The 20,307-nt window shown below is 47.6% G+C and overlaps 1 protein-coding gene across 11 annotated transcripts in view; it reads right to left on the bottom strand.

Annotated features, from left to right (window-relative positions):
• Window positions 1-13,912, bottom strand: part of PIGG (phosphatidylinositol glycan anchor biosynthesis class G (EMM blood group)) — a 168,890-nt gene extending 154,978 nt beyond the window's left edge. For 8 of the 11 annotated variants that reach the window (XM_073345856.2, XM_073345867.2, XM_073345864.2 and 5 more), the window contains exons 1-2: window positions 13,661-13,912; window positions 9,559-9,764 (exon numbers count right to left, since the gene is read on the bottom strand). In XM_073345856.2, coding sequence (XP_073201957.1) covers window positions 9,559-9,764; window positions 13,661-13,838 — 384 coding nt within the window. In that variant the 5' untranslated portion in view covers window positions 13,839-13,912. The remainder of the gene's footprint in view (window positions 1-9,558; window positions 9,765-13,660) is intronic. The other 3 variants (XM_073345858.2, XM_073345859.2, XM_073345869.2) reach the window with 1 other exon arrangement.
• Between the last annotated feature and the right edge of the window lie 6,395 nt (window positions 13,913-20,307).

Raw genomic sequence — 20,307 nt, 5'->3', positions numbered from 1 at the left:
CCAACCAGAGCTCTCACCCCCTCCTGCACCCCAACCCCAATTTTGTGAGCATTCATGGCCCGCCATACAATTTCTATTCCTAGATCTAGCCCTCGGGCCAAAAAGTTTGCCCACCCCTGCCTTACATGATGTACTTTGTACAAAAGTTTTGCTGAAATTGTCTAACAGTGGCAATTATCAATGATACACATGGTCATATTTCAATCATACACCATCACAACCCATAAAGAAGCTTAATAGAAATAGGGCAGCAAGAATCTGAGCCAGCTGTTCTTTTGTGGCTCCAAATGCCATCCAATGTTATCCGGGGACCAGAGTCAGTCCTGCCCAACAGCAAAAAGGCATTATTTTACTGCTGTGGAAAGATTGTTTTAACTATTATGGCATTAACTCTTCTTTCCATCGCTGGGAAAGTTTTTACTTTGGTCTCGTTGGCCCAAGTTGCTGATATATTAAGGGAGCAAGAGAAGACGACAACAAGCTGGCTTTACTCTTGGCTGTTCCATGACGGAACAAATTTCACAGCATGACAGCTTGTTGAGAAAAGAAGAGAATTCAAGCACCCCATTCACATTGTATTTGTGGATATCAAGGCAGAGTTTGACTCTGACAGGGAATCACTCTGGCTGACCTTTAAACTCGCAGGCCTCTCTGACAAGTATTGAAGAACGTTCCATCTCTTATAATGACAACTCCTCAGGCTGTGTTCTTGTAAATGAGAAAAAAAATCACCTTCTTGCAAATTAGGTCAGATGTTCAACAAGGATATGTCACTGCCCCAGAACTCTTCAATGCCATCATAGACTATGAGCTTGACCACACACTAAGTAAATGTCATTCAGGCATACGCATTGTTAGGAGACTGGAGAGCCCCGAAAACAGGCCACACCCTGAGACACTCCTGTTTCCCTGTGGTGAGGCACCTTTATCCTTTCTTGTTTTTAATGTTATTTTTTTAGTATGTGTTTCAGGTTTTCCAGCAGTAGGGGGAGCCATGATTGGGGCATGTCTGGACATGCGGTGTATATTCCTGTCATAGGGCGCATGACATATATACACAACTGTGTTAAAAGCTTCTCTGTGGGGTGTGGTGAAGTGGTGACAGACTCTAGACAGAGAAACAGATTCATCTGACCACAGCTCGTACGCCTTGCCACGCCACCTGGCAGGAAGTGAGATTTTACTTACTCACTATAATTGTAGCCTAAGATTGTGTATTTAGGTCCTACTGTAGTTTTCAACAAATTATTAAAGCCACCTTGTCTCTCTCGAACTTGACTGAATTGCTCTGGAGGAAGGGCCATTCGTAACAGCCTAAAATACAAGAACCTCACTGACACAAATTTTGTCTACAACACAGCATTAGTTGTTGAATCAGTGGACAAGCTGATTGCAGTATCTAAACCCCTAGAAAGTTCACTTGCAAAAAAGTCAGCCTGAAAATTAATTGGGGCGAAAACAAAATTATTCTAGCTGGCAACTTTGAACAGGCTGTGGGCTCTAGCATTTAGTGGATGACCACCCAGTACAGATTGTCAGCAATTTCACCTATCTGGGCTCTGTTTTGGATAACATGGGCAGCAAAAGAACTTGAAACTTACACTGCAAAAGCATTGTCAGTAATGGGACACTTCATGAAGAACGTCTTGCAAACCAAACATCTTGATCAGTAGAGAAAAGATGCTGAGGATATACAATGCTTTGGTGGTCTGAATTCTGACCTGTGGGACTGAAACATGGCCCCTCACTGTTTAGATTGAAGAGATATTGGACGCCACTCAAATGAACCAACTCTGAGAGACTGAAAACATAAAATGGTTCAAATTCAAGCCAAATGAAGAGAACCATCTTCTAACTAATTAGGTCCCGCTCTCTCAAACAAACAGTCACCCAATGCTCTCTAAGGTAGTATGGTCAATTTCTCCGAATGCCTACCAATCTTCCCCATGAGAATCATCTTTGACTTGAATCGAATGAAAGCAGGATGGAAAAGACATACAAATGTATCCCCAGAAGACCTAAAATATGATGGTTGGACAGCAACAGATACCTGTCCCTAGCAGGCATTCTACCTTGTAATACACCAGGTTTGGTTCAGGACAGAACAAAATGGGGCCCTGTAATGCATTCTGTGGCATCTATGCTGCATAGACAGCATGAGAACTATCTATCTAGCTATGCAACTAGAAGGGATGCAAGCTTTTTCATTTTTTAATTAAACATTTGATTCTAGAGAAGAAGACAGACCCTAATTCCACAACTGCCATGGAATTTTAAGAACAAGGAATTTCAACAACCCAGCTGGGAAAGAAACTTGAGAAGTTGTTCCCTCCTCCAGTAATATTTATTCTGTTTAATTTTAACTTTTGTTCTTTGAAACAAAGCTTCTATATAGCAAACATTCCAATCATGCAACCAAAGTATTGGAGAGACATTTTAAAGTCATATTATTCAAAAAAATAATCTTGGTTTCAAAAGACAGTTATGGATCCTAAGTGACTATAGAGTAGTTTCTTACCAGATTATTTACATAATCTAAGCACTAAGAGCAAAGAAATGAATAGTTAAGTACATAAAGCTTACACGACTCTCAAACACATTTTTATCTAATACAAAGAAATGCTTGAACTCTGACTTAAAGATTTAAAGGTACCCATAGCAGTGCCGCTGATCTGAAGGTATACATTGTCCCCAAATGTGAAATAGTTATGGGTAAGGACAAAGTCACAAAGTTCAGCCACCAGGTTAGCCGTGACATTATCGGGGATAGTGTTCTTGACGGCTTGTAGTCCATCTTTGTGTGGAATGTTGGTGTAGAGGGCTTCTACATCCATAGTGGCCAGGATGGTGTTATCAGGAAGATCACCGATGGATTGAAGTTTCCTCAGGAAGTCAGTGGTGTCTCGAAGGTAGCTGGGAGTGCTGGTAGCGTAGGGCCTGAGGAGGGAGTCTACATAGCCAGACAATCCTGCTGTCAGGGTGCCAATGCCTGAGATGATGGGGCGCCCAGGATTTCCAGGTTTATGGATCTTGGGTAGTAGATAGAATATCCCAGGTCGGGGTTCCAGAGGTGTGTCTGTGCGGATTTGAACTTTGTGACTTTGTCCTTACCCATAACTATTTTACATTTGGGGACAATGTATACCTTCAGATCAGCGGCACTGCTATAGGTACCCGCATGGCCCCACAGTATGCCAACATTTTTATGGCTGACTTAGAACAACGCTTCCTCAGCTCTCGTCCCCTAAAGCCCCTACTCTACTTGCGCTATATTGATGACATCTTCATCATCTGGACCCATGGAAAAGAAGCCCTTGAGGAATTCCACCATGATTTCAACAATTTCCATCCCACCACCAACCTCAGCCTGGTCCAGTCCACACAAGAGATCCACTTCCTGGACACTACAGTGCTAATAAACAATGGTCACATAAACACCACCCTATACCGGAAACCTACTGACCGCTATTCCTACCTGCATGCCTCCAGCTTTCACCCTGACCACACCACACGATCCATCGTCTACAGCCAAGCTCTGCGATACAACCGCATTTGCTCCAACCCCTCAGACAGAGACAAACACCTACAAGATCTCTGTCAAGCTTTCTTACAACTACAATACCCACCTGCAGAAGTAAAGAAACAGATTGATAGAGCCAGAAGAGTTCCCAGAAGTTACCTACTACAGGACAGGCCTAACAAAGAAAATAACAGAACGCCACTAGCCGTCACCTTCAGCCCCCAACTAAAACCCCTCCAACGCATTATTAAGGATCTACAACCTATCCTAAAGGATGACCCAACACTCTCACAAATCTTGGGAGACAGGCCAGTCCTTGCCTACAGACAGCCCCGCAACCTGAAGCAAATACTCACCAACAACCACATACCACACAACAGAACCACTAACCCAGGAACTTATCCTTGCAACAAAGCCCGTTGCCAATTGTGCCCACATATCTATTCAGGGGACACCATCACAGGGCCTAATAACATCAGCCAAACTATCAGAGGCTCGTTCACCTGCACATCCACCAATGTGATCTATGCCATCATGTGCCAGCAATGCCCCTCTGCCATGTACATTGGTCAAACTGGACAGTCTCTACATAAAAGAATAAATGGACACAAATCAGATGTCAAGAATTATAACATTCATAAACCAGTCGGAGAACACTTCAATCTCTCTGGTCACGCAATCACAGACATGAAGGTCGCTATCTTAAAACAAAAAAACTTCAAATCCAGACTCCAGCGAGAAACTGCTGAATTGGAATTCATTTGCAAATTGGATACTATTAATTTAGGCTTAAATAGAGACTGGGAGTGGCTAAGTCATTATGCAAGGTAGCCTGTTTCCTCTTGTTTTTTCCTACCCCCCCCCCCCAGATGTTCTGGTTTAACTTGGATTTAAACTTGGAGAGTGGTCAGTTTGGATGAGCTATTACCAGCAGGAGAGTGAGTTTGTGTGTGTATGGGGGTGGGGGGGATGTGAGAAAACCTGGATTTGTGCAGGAAATAGCCCAACTTGATTATCATGCACATTGTGTAAAGAATTGTCACTTTGGATGGGCTATCACCAGCAGGAGAGTGAATTTGTGTGTGGGGGGGGTGGAGGGTGAGAAAACCTGGATTTGTGCTGGAAATGGCCCACCTGATGATCACTTTAGATAAGCTATTACCAGCAGGACAGTGGGGTGGGAGGAGGTATTGTTTCATATTCTCTGTGTATATATAAAGTCTGCTGCAGTTTCCACGGTATGCATCCGATGAAGTGAGCTGTAGCTCACGAAAGCTCATGCTCAAATAAATTGGTTAGTCTCTAAGGTGCCACAAGTACTCCTTTTCTTTTTGCGAATACAGACTAACACGGCTGTTACTCTGAAACCTGTATAGAAAGAGTTTGAGATGTGCGCTGGAAATAGATTTCTAAAATGTGTTTAGCAGGAAGCACATAAGACCAGCCTGCCCTAGACCAAGGAATGTGCACTTTTCTAATCAGTGTAATCACAGGCAGAGGACAATGCATGCACATTTATATATAAAGGTAAACAAAGCCATCAAGCTAAACAAGCAGGGGAGAAGACTGCTTAACAATCACACCATGGGACCAAATCTGCACTCAAGGAAATCTTCATGGCTCTTTAAACAGAGACAACTAACTAATATAAGCAGGAACAAAGACATTTTAGTTATCCATCACTGAAGTGACTCAGGGTTCAGTGCCCTGTGAGCCTATGAAAGCCAGATCCTATTGGCCTGGAAGGAAAGAAAAGCAGGAAACTGACCCAGACTTTAAAGTGAGAAGGAACCATCATGATCATCTAGTCTGACATCTTGCACATCGCAGGCCAGAGAACCTTACCCACCCACTCCTGTAACAGACCCTTAACCTCTGGCTGAGGTCCTAAAGTCCTCAAATCTTGGTTTAAAGACTTGAAGTTACAGAGAATCCACCATTTATTCTAGTTCGCAAGTCAGCAAGTGACCCATGTCCCAAGTTGTAGAGGAAGGCAAAAAAACCCAGAGTCTCTGCCCATCTGACCTGGGGGAGAATCTGACTCTAAATATGGTGATCAGTTAGACCCTGAGCATCTGGGCCACACACCTGGGAAAGAATTTTCAGATGCAAGTCAGAGCCCTCCCCATCCAGCGTCCCATCTCCGAAGGTTGCAGATATTTTTTAAAAGTCATCACGGACAATACCATCCCCTCCAGTCTTGAAACAAGTTAGATTTTTTTGCCTCCACTACCCTTGGAAGACTGTTCCAGAACTTCACTCCTCTGCTGCCTAGAAACCTGCATCTAATTTAAAGCCTAAACTTGTTGATGGCCAGTTTATAGTTATTTGTACCAGTGCCAACATTGGCCCTTAAATAATTGCTCTCTTTCCCTGGTATTTATCCCTCTTTATTTATCGACACCAATCATATCTCCCCCTCAGCCTTTGTTTTGTTAGACTAAACAAGCCAAGCTTCTTAAATCTCCTGCAATAATGTAGGTTCTCCATTCCTCCGATCATCCTAGTAGTCCCTCTCTGCACATGTTCCAGTTAGAATTCATCTTTCTTAAACACGGGAAACCAGAATTGAACCCATAATTCCACATGAGGTCTCACCAGTACCTTGTATGTCGGTAATATCACCTCCTTATCTCTACTGGCAATACCTCATCTGATGCATCCGAGGATTATATTAGCCTTTTTCATAGCCGCATCACACTGGCAATTCAGAGTTATTCTGTGATCAACCAATACACCCAGGTCTTTTTCCTCTGTTGCTTCCAACTGATATCTCCCCAGCTTACAGCAAAAATTCTTGTTAGTCCCTAAATGCATGACTTTGCACTATTAAGTTTCATCCCATTTCTATTACTCCAGTTTTCAAGATCATCCAAGAGGACTTTCTGACCTCCAGAAGGCAGCATTCCATGCTGAACCATCCCTTCAAATCCTTGTAAGCTTTTTGCCTTCTCTTGGTAACTTGTCTGACATGCTTATTCATCCAATTTGATCTGCAACCCTTCCCTACAATTTTTTATCTATCCCCTTGCTTGGGATGCAGGCTCCAGATAGTTTCTGTAACTTTGACTTAAAGTAATTCCAAGCCTGCTCCACATTCAGATCTTTGAGTTGTTCAGTTCAGTCCACTTCCCTAAGTAATTCCCTTAATTTTTTTAAGTTGCCCTTTTGAAATCAAGGACCCCAGTTACTGACCTATTTTGTTTATCCTTAGCTGAACCTGAACTAACTCATGATCACTCCAATCAAGGTTGTCCTCTACAACCAGTTCTTCTGTGAGGTCCTTGCTACTTACCAAAACAAAATTACCTCTTTTTGATTTGGTGAAGAATCTGTCAGCTATCACATCCAGGAATATCTGGGCCCTACCATTATTAGTAGTGCTTGCCCTCCAATCTATATCTGAGAAATTAACATTCTCCAAGATCACACAGTTCCCAGAAATTTATTTCATTAAAAATATTAAAAAGGTCTTTATCCATTTCAGATCCTGGGAGTCTGAAGCAGACCTCAAGTAATATAGGTTAGAAATCTGTTTACACAAAGATAGTAACTTGCTGAAATTAAGTTTTAGTCACCAGAAAATGTGACTTATTTTGTTTTACTTGTAACCACATTTGTTTCTTTTATTCTTACTTATCACTTATTCTACTTATTTATTCTACTTATCACTCTGTTCTTTTTTAAAAAGCTTATTCTGGTTTTATTATAAAAAAATCTCAGTGTCATATATTAAAGTGAATTTTGAGTCTTCAACTAAACTAGTAAGCTGCCGTGCACTCTTTGGAGGCAGCAAACTTAATTTCTAAGAGTGCCCAGTGAAAGGGACTGGACGTTGCAGAGAGATGTCTCTGGGAAACTTGTGAATTGGAGTTCTTTGATAGTTACCTGCAAGGAAAGATTTGGCCTAGCAAGGTAGAAGAAGTGGCATGTCAAAGCAGCAGCAAACGCTCTCTCCTGCTGAAGTTGATTGGGGGTAATGCAGTAGCTTACAGTTCTGGGTACCTTAAGCAGAACATCACAGAGACATTGGAGAGCTAATATTTAGTTGTAATAGACTTCATGCCTACAATAGGGCTGAAGTTTCAATGACTCACTGTAACTTACATTTAAACAGAAACCACAACTCCCTAGCACACAACCTTCTGTCCCCAAGATTATCGGGGAATTCTCTCAGACTACCTGACGAGTCACACTGAATCTGATCTTCGAAGTTGGAGTGAACATTGGGGACCGAGCACTCTGCTCTCCTGGTCCAACAAACCCTGTCAGCCAGGTAAAGATCAGAGGCTTCTCTATCCCCAACTATCTTAGATGTTTTCAGATCATCATAGGAAAGTATATCACCTAACTATAAGACCACTGGGCAACAAGCTGGGAGAGTAATACAATCACCGTGCATCAAAAACTGTCAGTGGCTTAACCCCAAATCAGCTCCAATGATCACCTTGGCGTGGTTCACCACCAGATTAAATCAGTTGAAGTACACAAATACACCCGTGTCCACAATCCGATCAGAATGCACCCACAAGCAACAGACTTTTTGCATAACTATGCTGCCACAGTAAAGAACATTACTTCTAGTCCATAAAAACCATAAAATCATGGATGGCAGAACAATTTTGTCCAGCAAACTAACCAATTGCTGGACCCAAGCGCTGACTACTGCAAAGAGCTCTCAACCTATTCTACAGAAAAGATCAACTAAATCTGAAAGAAACTCACAAAGGCTGACCTTCCTAAACTAGACCATTTAATATTAATCTCTCTGCTACTTCTGATGGAGTTTGGACCTGTCATGTACAATGAAACCCCAGAATATGAAAAACATTCAAGTCACCACTCCTGCCGAACAGAGCTAGTGTCTCCCATCACACCCTCTCTGGTGAAAGCCAGCAAGGAAACACTGTGTCCTGTGCTGGGAAAAATAATTAATACCTCTTTCAGAAGAGCAAACCTCTCCAACTATTGCCCACATTCAGCCTCCCTTTCCTAGCAAGAAACACTGAAGCTCCAGAAAAACCAAGACATCTTCAGGCATCCTGCATGCTGAAGAATCTTGGCTTCAGACCAGGACACAGCGCAGATGATCCTAGCACTGCTAATGATTGTCTCCTCTTTGCAATGGGTACTGGCCATTTATCAATACTCATACTAACTCCCTCCACAGCCTCAGACAATCATAGAAAGGTGCTGCTCACTCATTTATTGAGTATATTGGAAGTCAACTATTCAGTGTGTTACAATGACTTCAATTATTCTTTCCATCAGGACCCAGACAGTGGCGATAGGAGCAGTAGCCTATCTCCAAAAGTAGATACCTGGGGGGCAAGAGAGAGATCTAACCTGCCTCTCCTCAGTTTTAATATCTATGAGTAAGGATTTCAAGAAGTGGTGAGGTACCACAGACTCTGCTGCTAACAGCATGCCAAAAACAACGAACTATATCTCAGTTTCCAAAGACAACCCATGCCACCACACGAATGTAACTATACCTAGATCAGCATCTGAATGAACTGATGCCAAGAAGGCTACACTCTTCATAGTAATCCACCAACCTGCACCTTTGGGCCTAAAATTCTGGTTCTACAGCTCCAAAGCTATAGGCCCTTCCTAAAGCTAAAGAAAAAGCTCTCCTAATTATCAATTAGAAAGGAAAAATCTTTCTTAATACTTTAGAAAGAGTAATATACTCAAGCAGTGCCCTATCCTGCTCCCACTGAAATCAATGACAGAAGAGCTCGCATTAAAATCAGTAGGAGTAGGACTGGCCCCCAATGCTCAAAAATAAACTTCAAACTTTACTTTACAAATAGAAAGGAGAATCCCTCCAGAGCACCAATCCTCCTCTTCAGCCTATAAAGGGTACAACTACAGTCGTTCAAGTATCGCTGTAAGCGATGGGAAGATAACCTCCTTTCCATTCTCAACTCCTGTGACACTAGGGCAAGGAGAACAAGGTGTCATGTTAACTTGAATCCCTGACTGGGTAGGACACAATGAGACTCGGGAGTAACCACCAAAATGGGACTGCTTACCTTAATTCGAGGCATGGTGACAGTGGGTGGCTTTGCTTCAGCAATGAAACTGTGGCATGTTCCTTTTTCAACAAGTTCTGTAGTGTAGGGCATGAACTGTTTACCCTTTGATCCAAACACGAAATCATCTCTCAAAGCATCTATCAACACAATGACCACTTTTTTGAAGAGAGGTGATGGAATCTTGGTCCAATTAGAAGTCACTCCTAAAATAAAAGTAAACATAAAATGTATAGATCATCAATGCAAGTTAAGAGTCCACAACAAAAATGATCAGCACTTCTCAAACTTCACATAAGATTCCTGCAATAGTTATAATTGCCAATGACAGCAATTTAAAGTTAGAAAGTCAGCCCACATTTTCAAGATTTGAAATTCCAGTCTAGTACCAGTATTTGACTGTGCATGTTCTGGTTTTCATTGTAAACAAGACAGGACCATACTGTTTTTAGGTCGCCTGCAGCTGGAACCTATGTCTATCCATATCCACCTTGGCTTCAGGAAATCAAAAGATTCAGTCCACGCGGTCTTTATTGGGACCTAAGTCAGACTAATGCACTGACCTGCAGTGGTGCCCATCATTGTGGGGAAGTGCTAGATGTAGTAAATAGAAATGGGGTAAAACGGCTTGTGAGCCCTCAAGTGGCTACCACTGCATTTTATGTTTTAGAAGCCAGCTAGTAGTTTTTATATACAACTTCCTTGTATGTTGCGTATATTTAGAAAATATGGTTATCTGGAATCCCTTTGTGCCTGTGCTTTTATATATTGTTATGTAAAGAACAAAATAAATAGGGATTCAACTGAAACAAGTACTAATCATACGGTCTTACTCTTCACAGCCAGGGACAACGTAACAAAAGCAGTCAAGATTCACAGAAGCAAAAAGCTGTGGCAGCAGCCCCACTTCCACCTCCGTGTGGGGAGCTAGCAGTCCAGTCCCATTCCAGAGAGGCACAGGGAGGAGGTGGGCATCCTATCCCCTGGGGAATAGGGCGGTTGGTGGACTAAGGTGGTGGGGTGGGTCTCATTGATGGCTGGCCCAGAGCAGCCATTAGAGCCCAGCTTGCTCCATGCTCAGCTGTGGCCCAGGCTACCACTGCTACTTCTTGTCCAGCTGATAGGGAGACAAAGGACCAATCAAATTAAACTTTATTTTCTTTCCTCTGCCAGTGCCTCAGCTCCTGCTGGCTTTATTCTTTCTCATGAATCATAAAACCAAATACACCAAAAACCCCCCAAACACTTGGGATCCTGGATCTTATTTTGCAGCTTCCAGCCCAAAGCAAGCTTTTAAAGCCAAATTCTAACCACCTGTAAAAGGATTTAATAATGGAATTGCTGTCAAGCTGTTAATCAGAACAATATGAATAGAGCTGTTATAATAAAAGGTACAGGGACCATGGCAAACATAGGGAGCCTGTGATGGAAAGGAATTAACGTCTCAAATGAACATGGGTGAGTGTGATCCATGTACAAAAATAGTGCAAGGAGCGAGGGCAGGCTCTCCATGTGCACATGCTAATGATGCACCTCAGGATTTTCTTGCTTTCAATAATTAGATCTGACAAGGTTTGTCAAGAAGAAAAAGTGAGCAAGGGCCCAGCAAGGCAGGGGATGGGGGCACGGTTACCTATGCAGGTTACCTGGGCTGGGGATTGGGAAGTGGGACAGGGGCTGGTTACGTGGGCCAAGCAGGGGTAGGCGGAGTGGAAGATGTACTGACTACCTAGGCAAGGCCAGGAGAAAGAAGAAGAGGGTTGGGGGGAACCAGTCACCTGGACTGGACCAGACCAGAGAAAGAAGAAGGGGGGAATGGGCTGCTTACCTAGACAGGATAGTGGAAGGACTGAACGGGTAAGACAGTGGCAGGCAGAGGAGGGAATTATACCTAGCTAGGGGTGATTACCTGGCCAGGCAGGGGAAGGAGGGACCAAGGGTTACCCAGGCCAAGCGGGAGATGGGGGAGGGGAGGGAGGTCCAGGTTACTTAGGCCAGCTGGGGGAAGGGGCAGGCCGGATACCCAAGCCAGGTGGAGAATGGGCCAGCAAATTACCTGACCCAGGCCAGGGAAGGAGAGGACAGCGGGGGCGGGTTACCCAGGCCGGGCCAAGTCAGCGATTTGGGGGGAGGGGGAAAGGGGAAAAGAGAAAAGAGCTGCTGGGCCCAGCAGAGGAAGGAGAGGACAGTTGGGGCTGGTTACCTGGACAGGGCTGGGGGCGGTAACCGGGCCAGGCGGGGAAGAAGAGGGCGGAGGGTGGGAGGACCATAACCCGGGCTGAGCCGGATGGGAGGGAGGAAAAGAGTTACCTGGGCCGAAGAGGGGAAGAAGAGAATAGTGTGGGGGGGTGTTTACCTGGGTTGGGCGGGGGACGGAGAGGGCTAGGGTCGGTTAGCAGAGCTGGAAGCGATTACCCAGGCCAGGACTGGGGGCGGTGGGTTACCCGGGCCAGGTGGTGGCGGTTACCCGGGATGGGGTACCTGGGCCGGGCAGAGGACAGAGAGGACGGTGGGAGCTGGGGTCAGTTAGCAGAGTTGGAAACGATTACCCAGGCCGGGGCTGGGGGCGGTGGGTTACCTGGGCCAGGTGGTGGCGGTTACCCGGGATGGGGGGGGACGCGGTACGGACGGTGGGGGCTGGGGTCGGTTAGCCGAGCTGGAAGCGATTGCCCGGGCCGGGGCTGGGGGTTACCTGGGCCAGGTGATGGCGGTTACCCGGGATGGGGGGGGGGGCTGGTACCTGGGCCGAGCGAGGGACGGTGGGGGCTGGGACGGTTAGCCGGGATGGGGGGTGTACCTGGGCCGGGCGGGGGACGGAGGGGGCTGAGGCGGTTACCCGGGATGGGGGGGGTACCTGGGCCGGGCAGGAGACGGAGGGGGCGGTGGGGGCTGAGGCGGTTACCCGTGATGGGGGCGGTACCTGGGCCGGGCGGGGGACGGAGGGGGCTGAGGCGGTTACCCGGGATGGGGGGGGTACCTGGGCCGGGCGGGGGACGGAGGGGGCGGTGGGGGCTGAGGCGGTTACCCGGGATGGGGGTGTACCTGGGCCGGGCGCGGGACGGAGGAGGCGGTGGGGGCTAAGGCGGTTACCCGGGATGGGGGGTGTACCTGGGCCGGGCGGGGGACGGAGGGGGCGGTGGGGGCTGAGGCGGTTACCCGGGATGGGGGGGGTACCTGGGCCGGGCGGGGGACGGAGGGGGCTGAGGCGGTTACCCGGGATGGGGGGGGTACCTGGGCCGGGCGCGGGACGGAGGGGGCGGTGGGGGCTAAGGCGGTTACCCGGGATGGGGGGTGTACCTGGGCCGGGCGGAGGACGGAGGGGGCGGTGGGGGCTGAGGCGGTTACCGGGATGGGGGGGGTACCTGGGCCGGGCGGGGGACGGAGGGGGCTGAGGCGGTTACCCGGGATGGGGGGGGTACCTGGGCCGGGCGGGGGACGGAGGGGGCTGAGGCGGTTACCCGGGATGGGGGGGTACCTGGGCCGGGCGGGGGACGGAGGGGGCGGTGGGGGCTGAGGCGGTTACCCGGGATGGGGGGGGTACCTGGGCCGGGCGGAGGACGGAGGGGGCGGTGGGGGCTGAGGCGGTTACCGGGATGGGGGGGGTACCTGGGCCGGGCGGGGGACGGAGGGGGCTGAGGCGGTTACCCGGGATGGGGGGGGTACCTGGGCCGGGCGGGGGACGGAGGGGGCTGAGGCGGTTACCCGGGATGGGGGGGGTACCTGGGCCGGGCGGGGGACGGAGGGGGCTGAGGCGGTTACCCGGGATGGGGGGGGTACCTGGGCCGGGCGGGGGACGGAGGGGGCTGAGGCGGTTACCCGGGATGGGGGGGGTACCTGGGCCGGGCGGGGGACGGAGGGGGCTGAGGCGGTTACCCGGGATGGGGGGGGTACCTGGGCCGGGCGGGGGACGGAGGGGGCTGAGGCGGTTACCCGGGATGGGGGGGGTACCTGGGCCGGGCGGGGGACGGAGGGGGCTGAGGCGGTTACCCGGGATGGGGGGGGGTACCTGGGCCGGGCGGGGGACGGAGTGGGCTGAGGCGGTTACCCGGGATGGGGGGGGTACCTGGGCCGGGCGGGGGACGGAGGGGGCTGAGGCGGTTACCCGGGATGGGGGGGGTACCTGCGCCGGGCTGGGGCGGCTCAGCGGGCGGAACCCCGCGGGCCTCTCTCCAGGGCAGGGATCTCACGGGCACCGGGAAGAAGCCCCGGAGGAACAGCCCCACCCCGAGCGCCTGCACCAGGAGGCAGCCGGCGGCGAAGACCCCCGAGCGCAGCCGCATCCTCGAGCTAGGAGGTAACCCCAGTGCAACAGCAGCGCTCCGAGCCCGTCCGGTTTAGGGGCAGGGGGTGGAACACCGCCCTATCAGCGGCCCAGGCTCTGCTCAGCCAGCGCTGCGATTGGCTAGTGACTAACCAACCGGCACCCTCCCCCTGCAAAACAAACAAACCTCAGCGCTAAACCGGCCCGAGCCCGGAAGAGCAGCTCAGAAAACTACAACTCCCAGAAGCCCCTTCCACAGCCCCCTGCTCTATGGAGCGGCGCAGGGATCAATCCGCGTTGCCCCCTCCCCGCAATCTTGCCCAGCGGTCTTGTAGGGACTGGGAGGAGTCACTGGTGTTCCCTCCTGGTCCATGAGCGGCTGCATGGCCAAAGTCACGGGCCATGGGTGTGGCTATCTAGGCTAAGGCCTGCACAGCCTGGGCCTAGGGCTAGTCAGCTGCACGTGCCTTTGGGACATGGTTGGTGCCTAGCCCATCAGGAAGTCCTGCCACTTGCCCAGCATTTGTTAGTTAACAGTGGCAAGCGAAGGAGAGGGATGTGCTGGGCATGCAGCAGCAAGGGGCAAGTGAGGGTGGGGAAAAGGCGCAAGGGCAGAGAAATCTGGGCAAAGCTAAGTCTGGTCAAGCGACAGCTCAGCTGCTCTCCAGATGGGAAGGAAGGTAGCAGCACCCAATTCCCTGGACACTACCTGGCCTGTAGAGAATGGAATTAGGAAAGAAAAGGCTAGAAGAAATAGCCAGCAGTTAGCCCACCACATTGAAAGAAGATTCCAAAGTGTGCTTAATGTGAATTGAATTAGTTTTCTGTATTCATGTGCATACAATGCAGCCATGCATTACTTTGGCAGTCCTCCAGCTACTATGTGTTAATGACCTGTCTGTGACTCTGCTGCTCTGCCATCAAATTGACTAGATATTCCCTCTCTCATTTAAAAAGTGAGGCAGGGCCTGATTTTGCCCATTTGCTCCTGGATTTAGCTGTATCTCCATTGCTGTGATATTACTCCAAAAGTCTACAACATGCCTTTAGCTGCTTAGAGTCATGCTGAGATCCTGGATCTCATTGCCAGCTGAGGGAAAGCATGGGTGCAGCAAGATCTTGTGCACAGCCCTGCAAAATAAAGATCTTTTTTGTGACCATTGCTAAGTAGATGTCTGCCAGGGGGCCACAACTGGGACACTGTCCAGTGTTGAAGAAAGAGCAAAGAACTCATAGATATTAAGGTCAGAAGGGACCATTATGATCATCTAGTCTGACCTCCTGCACAATGCAGGCCACAGAATCTCACCCACCCACTCCTGCAATAAACCTCTCACCTATGTCTGAGCTATTGAAGTCCTCCAATCGTGGTTTAAAGACTTCAAGGTGCAGAGAATCCTCCAGCAAGTGACCTATGCCCCATGCTACAGAGGAAGGCGAAAAACCCCTGGGGCCTCTTCCAATCTGCCCTGGAGGAAAATTCCTTCCCGACCCCAAATATGGCGATCAGCTGAAACCCTGAGTATGTGGGCAAGATTCACCAGCCAGATACCCAGGAAAGAATTTCTGTAATAACTCAGATCCCACCACATCTAACATCCCATCACAGGCCACTGGGCCTATTTACCATGAATAGTTAAAGATCAATTAATTGCCAAAATCATGTTATCCCATCATACCATCTCCTCCATAAACTTATCGAGTTTAATCTTGAAGCCAGATAGGACTTTTGCCCCCACTGCTTCTCTTGGAAGGCTATTCCACAACTTCACTTCTCTGATGGTTAGAAACCTTCATCTAATTTCAAGTCTAAACTTCCTGATGGCCAGTTTATATCCATTTGTTCTTGTGTCCACATTGGTACTGAGCTTGAATAATTCCTCTCGCTCTCCGGTATTTATCCCTCTGATATATTTATAGAAAGCAATCATATCTCCCCTCAACCTTCTTTTGTTTAGGCTAAACATGCCAAGCTCCTTGAGTCTCCTTTCGTAAGACAGGTTTTCCATTCCTTGGATCATCCTAGTAGCCCTTCTCTGTACCTGTTCCATGTTTAAGAAGGATGAATTCAAACTGGGAGATGACCAGAACTGCACACAGTATTCCAGATGAGGTCTCACCAGTGCCTTGTATAATGGTACTAACACCTCCTTATCTCTACTGGAAATACCTCACCAGATGCATCCCAAGACCACATTAACTTTTTTCACGGCCATATCACATTGGCAGCTCATAGTCATCCTGTGGTCAACCAATACTCCAAGGTCCTTCTCCTCCTCCATTACTTCTAATTGATGCATCCCCAGCTTATAACTAAAATTCTTGTTATTAATCCCTAAATGCATGACCTTACACTTCTCACTATTAAATTTCATCCTATTTCTATTACTCTAGTTTACAAGGTCATCCAGATCCTCCTGTATGATATCCCGGTCCTTCTCTAAATTGGCAATACCTCCCAGCTTTGTATCATCCGCCAACTTTATTAGCACACTCCCACTTTTTTTGCCAAGGTCAGTAATAAAAAGATTAAATAAGACTGGACCCAAAACCGATCCCTGAGGAATTCCACTAGTAACCTCCCTCCAGTCTGACAGTTCACCTTTCAGTATGACCCGCTGTAGTCTCCCTTTTAACCAATTCCTTATCCACCTTTCAATTTTCATATCGATCCCCATCTTTTCCCATTTAACTAATAATTCCCCATGTGGCACCGTATCAAATGCCTTACTGAAATCTAAGTAAATTAGATCCACTGCGTTTCCTTTATCTAAAAAATCTGTTACTTTCTCAAAGAAGGAGATCAGGTTGGTTTGACACGATCTACCTTTTGTAAAACCATGTTGTATTTTGTCCCATGTACCATTGACCTCAATTTCCTTAACTACTTTCTCCTTCAAAATCTTTTCCAAGACCTTGCATACTACAGATGTCAAATTTACAGATCTGTAATTACCCAGATCACTTTTATTTCCTTTCTTAAAAATAGGAACTATGTTAGCAATTCTCCAGTCATACAGTACAACCTTTGAGTTTACAGATTCATTAAAAATTTTTGCTAATGGGCTTGCAATTTCATGTGCTAATTCCTTTAATCTTGGATGAAGATTATCTGGGCCCCCCTATGTAGTCTCATTAAGCTGTTCGAGTTTCACTTCTACCTCAGATATGGTAATATCTACCTCCATATCCTCATTCCCATTTCTCATGCTACCAGTATCCCTAAGATCCTCATTAGCTTTATTAAAGACCGAGGCAATGTATTTGTTTAGATATTGGGCCATGCCTAGATTATCCTTAACCTCCACTCCATCCTCAGTGTTTAGCGATCCCACTTCTTCTTTCTTTGTTTGTTTTCTTATTTATATGGCTATAGAACCTTTTACTATTGGTTTTAATTCCCTTTGCAAGGTCCAAATCTACTAGACTTTTAGGCTCTCTCACTTTATCCCTACATCTTCTGGCCTCAATAAGATAGCTTTCCTTGCTGATCCCTCCCATCTTCCACTCCCTGTATGCTTTCTGCTTTTTCTTAATCACCTCTCCAAGATGCTTGCTCATTCAGCTTGGTCTACAACTCCTGCCTATGAATTTTTTCCCCTTTCTTGGGATGCAGGCTTCCGATAGCTTCTGCAGCTTTGACTTGACGTAATCCCAGGCCTCCTCTGCCTTTAGATCCATAAATTCTTCAGTCCAATCCACTTCCCTAACTAATTTCCTTAATTTTTGAAAGTCAGCCCTTTTGAAATCAAAAACCCTAGTCACAGATTTATTTTTGTTTATCCTTCCATTCAGTTTGAACTGAATTAGCTCATGATCACTTGAACCAAGGTTGTCCCCTACAACCATTTCTTCTAGGAGGTCCTCACTACTCACCAAAACCAAATCTATAATGGCATCCCCTCTAGTCGGTTCAGCAACTACTTGAGGAAGGAATCCATCAGCTATTGCATCTAGGAAAATCTGAGCCCTATTATTATTACTAGCACTCGTCCTCCAGCCTATATCTGTGAAGTTAAAGTCTCCCATTATCAAGCAATTTCCATCAGTATTTACTTCATTAAAAACATTAAAGAGGGCTCTATCCATATCCAAATTAGATCCCGGCGGTCTATAGCACACCCCAAGCACCATCCCAGGGGAGGCTCTAGTAGTTTTCTTCCCCAATGTAATTTTTGCCCAGACGGACTCTGTCTTATCCATTCCATCGCTTCTTATTTCTTTACATTCTATCTCATCATTGATATACAGTGCTACTCCACCACCTTTGCCTTTATTTCTGTCTTTCCTAAGCAGCACAGACCCTTCAATCCCTGTCGTCCAGTCATGACGACTCTTCCACCAGGTCTCTGTTCTCCCTAGAATAGCTGGTTTCACTTCCTGCACCAGTAGCTCTAGTAACTCAGGACTTACGTTAAAACCAGGGAATGGTGTGGAAGTGAAAGTGTACTCTCTCCATTTTTTTTTTGAGGAGATGGACAGGATTTTGAACAATAACACCACTACCAAGCATTATGGACCCTGTTGCCCCCCTTCCAAACTCCCTGAGGACGAGAAGCAAGAGTCATTGGAGGAGAAAGACAGCGAAGAGCTCTCTCTCAGGGCAGCCATGTAGAAAGCAAGCCCAATCTCCAGCCAGAAACCCAGGCCAGGACTGAGGAGGCAGATCATTTGGAGAGAATGTCAGTATGTTAAGTATTTATTTTTACAATTTATTATACTGTACTGCTGTGCTAGCTTCTGTTCTGGGTGCCACATGCTCCATAAAAGCTAAGAGCTTTTCCAAGTTCTCAGCCCCCACCTCTCTCCTGCCATCCACCCACGCACTACACCTCCACAACACCTGATACACTTTTTCAGAATGGCGTCTGTCCTGGCCAGGCAGTTGACTTCTGACTCATGCTAAAGCCCTGACTGACTGTTTTCAAGCCACGCCATGGAGGGCACATACTACTCTACCCAATTCCTTTCCTCTCCCTGCATCTGTCCAGCCTAGTGAACATCCCCCAAACCCCATTTGCCTGCTCAGAATAACTGTCGGCAGCATGGAGCAGCTGCAACTTGTACCCCACTTCCCCTCCCCTTACTCAGCATATTTGAATAATGAAAACATTCAATTGTGCAAAATTCAGCAGTTTGAGACAGTGGTTCTAGGAAAAGAAGTTTGGTTAGTGTTCTTAGTTTACATGAGGTAGGTGTGGGCTCTGCACGTCATACAGCTGCCATTTGAGGCATAAATGGCCTGTAATAGGCATTCATATAGGAAAACCTTAGGGATAACCAAGCTGAACAACTCTGAATAGCTTTTTGCAGGCTTACACAGAGACAGACTGGGAGCAGTTCATGCATCAAACAGTCAGTACAGAAACCAATCAGTGTCTCTCTGCAGTTTCAGTATATCTGCAGCGGAGATAAAGCAGCATCTACAATGGAGGAATTGCTCAATTTAGGTCTGACGCTGTGAGGTCATGGTCCTCGGTACAGCTCGCAATTCCCTTCCGCTCCTGCTGCACTTATGGGGGAACCATCTTGGTGAATAACTTCACAGCCTGTCTCACTGGTCTGCCCTTTGCCTTTTTGAATAAGGCCATTGGCTGCCCCCTAGGCACCCACCTCAGGGTAACGTCACAGAGCGCCGGGGCAGCTTGAAGCACTGTGGAGGGGATCACTACCCAGCTCGTCCCCAGATGACCCCCACTAACCTAGCCTGTACCACATAAGCACCTCCAAGGCACAGCAAAACCGAACTGGGAACATAATTCCCAAGCCCCACAGCCTCCAAGGCACAATGGCCTGTGACGTACAAGGGGGGTTGTTGGTAGGGAAGCCTGGGCCCTTCCACTCCACCAGGCTCCAACCCAGGGCTTTTGAGAGCTGTCATTGCAAGGCATCCCAACCTGAGACACTTTCTAGCACATCCCACGCCCCCCATGATTGTCCCAAAAATCGCTGTGTGGGTTTAGGTGGCGTGAATGAGGGATGTCTGCTTACCAAAAGGCACCCTCTCTGGCAGCAACTGCCTCTGCCAGCAGAATGGACCCGCCTCCTGGGCCAGCCTAGGCCAAGGGCTTTACCCTGCTGGGGTAGTTTGAACAAAAATAAAGGGGGATTAACCAAGTCCAGAGTTCGTATGAAAGGGAAAGGAGAATGCTCTCAGGCTGTCTCTGCAGCAGGTCCTCCCTTCACCTCAGGGAGGGACCACTGGGTAGCTGTTTAGGGAGGGATTCTGCCTTTCCTCAACTCTTTGCTCCTGGAGCTGTAGATCACAGGTCTGCTCTCTTCCCTGAACAGACACCAAATGACCTGCTCCCCTGCCTTTTAACTCCTCCTCCAGTTGGTGCATTTGCTACAGGTGTGGTGGGGTGGGTCTGGCAGGGCCCAGAGCAATTCCTTAACCCCTTATTGTCCAGTGTGGGGTTTGTACATCCCATTACAGCTGGTAAGAATCTTAGGGACAGGAAGTCATAAATGCTTGTTTAAAAATATGC

The sequence above is a fragment of the Lepidochelys kempii genome, chromosome 5, assembly GCF_965140285.1.
Source record: "Lepidochelys kempii isolate rLepKem1 chromosome 5, rLepKem1.hap1, whole genome shotgun sequence".
Classification (NCBI taxonomy): Eukaryota; Metazoa; Chordata; order Testudines; family Cheloniidae; genus Lepidochelys; species Lepidochelys kempii.
The sequence above is the reverse complement of the archived record's forward strand: the minus strand, read 5'-3'. Positions and strand labels throughout refer to the sequence as shown.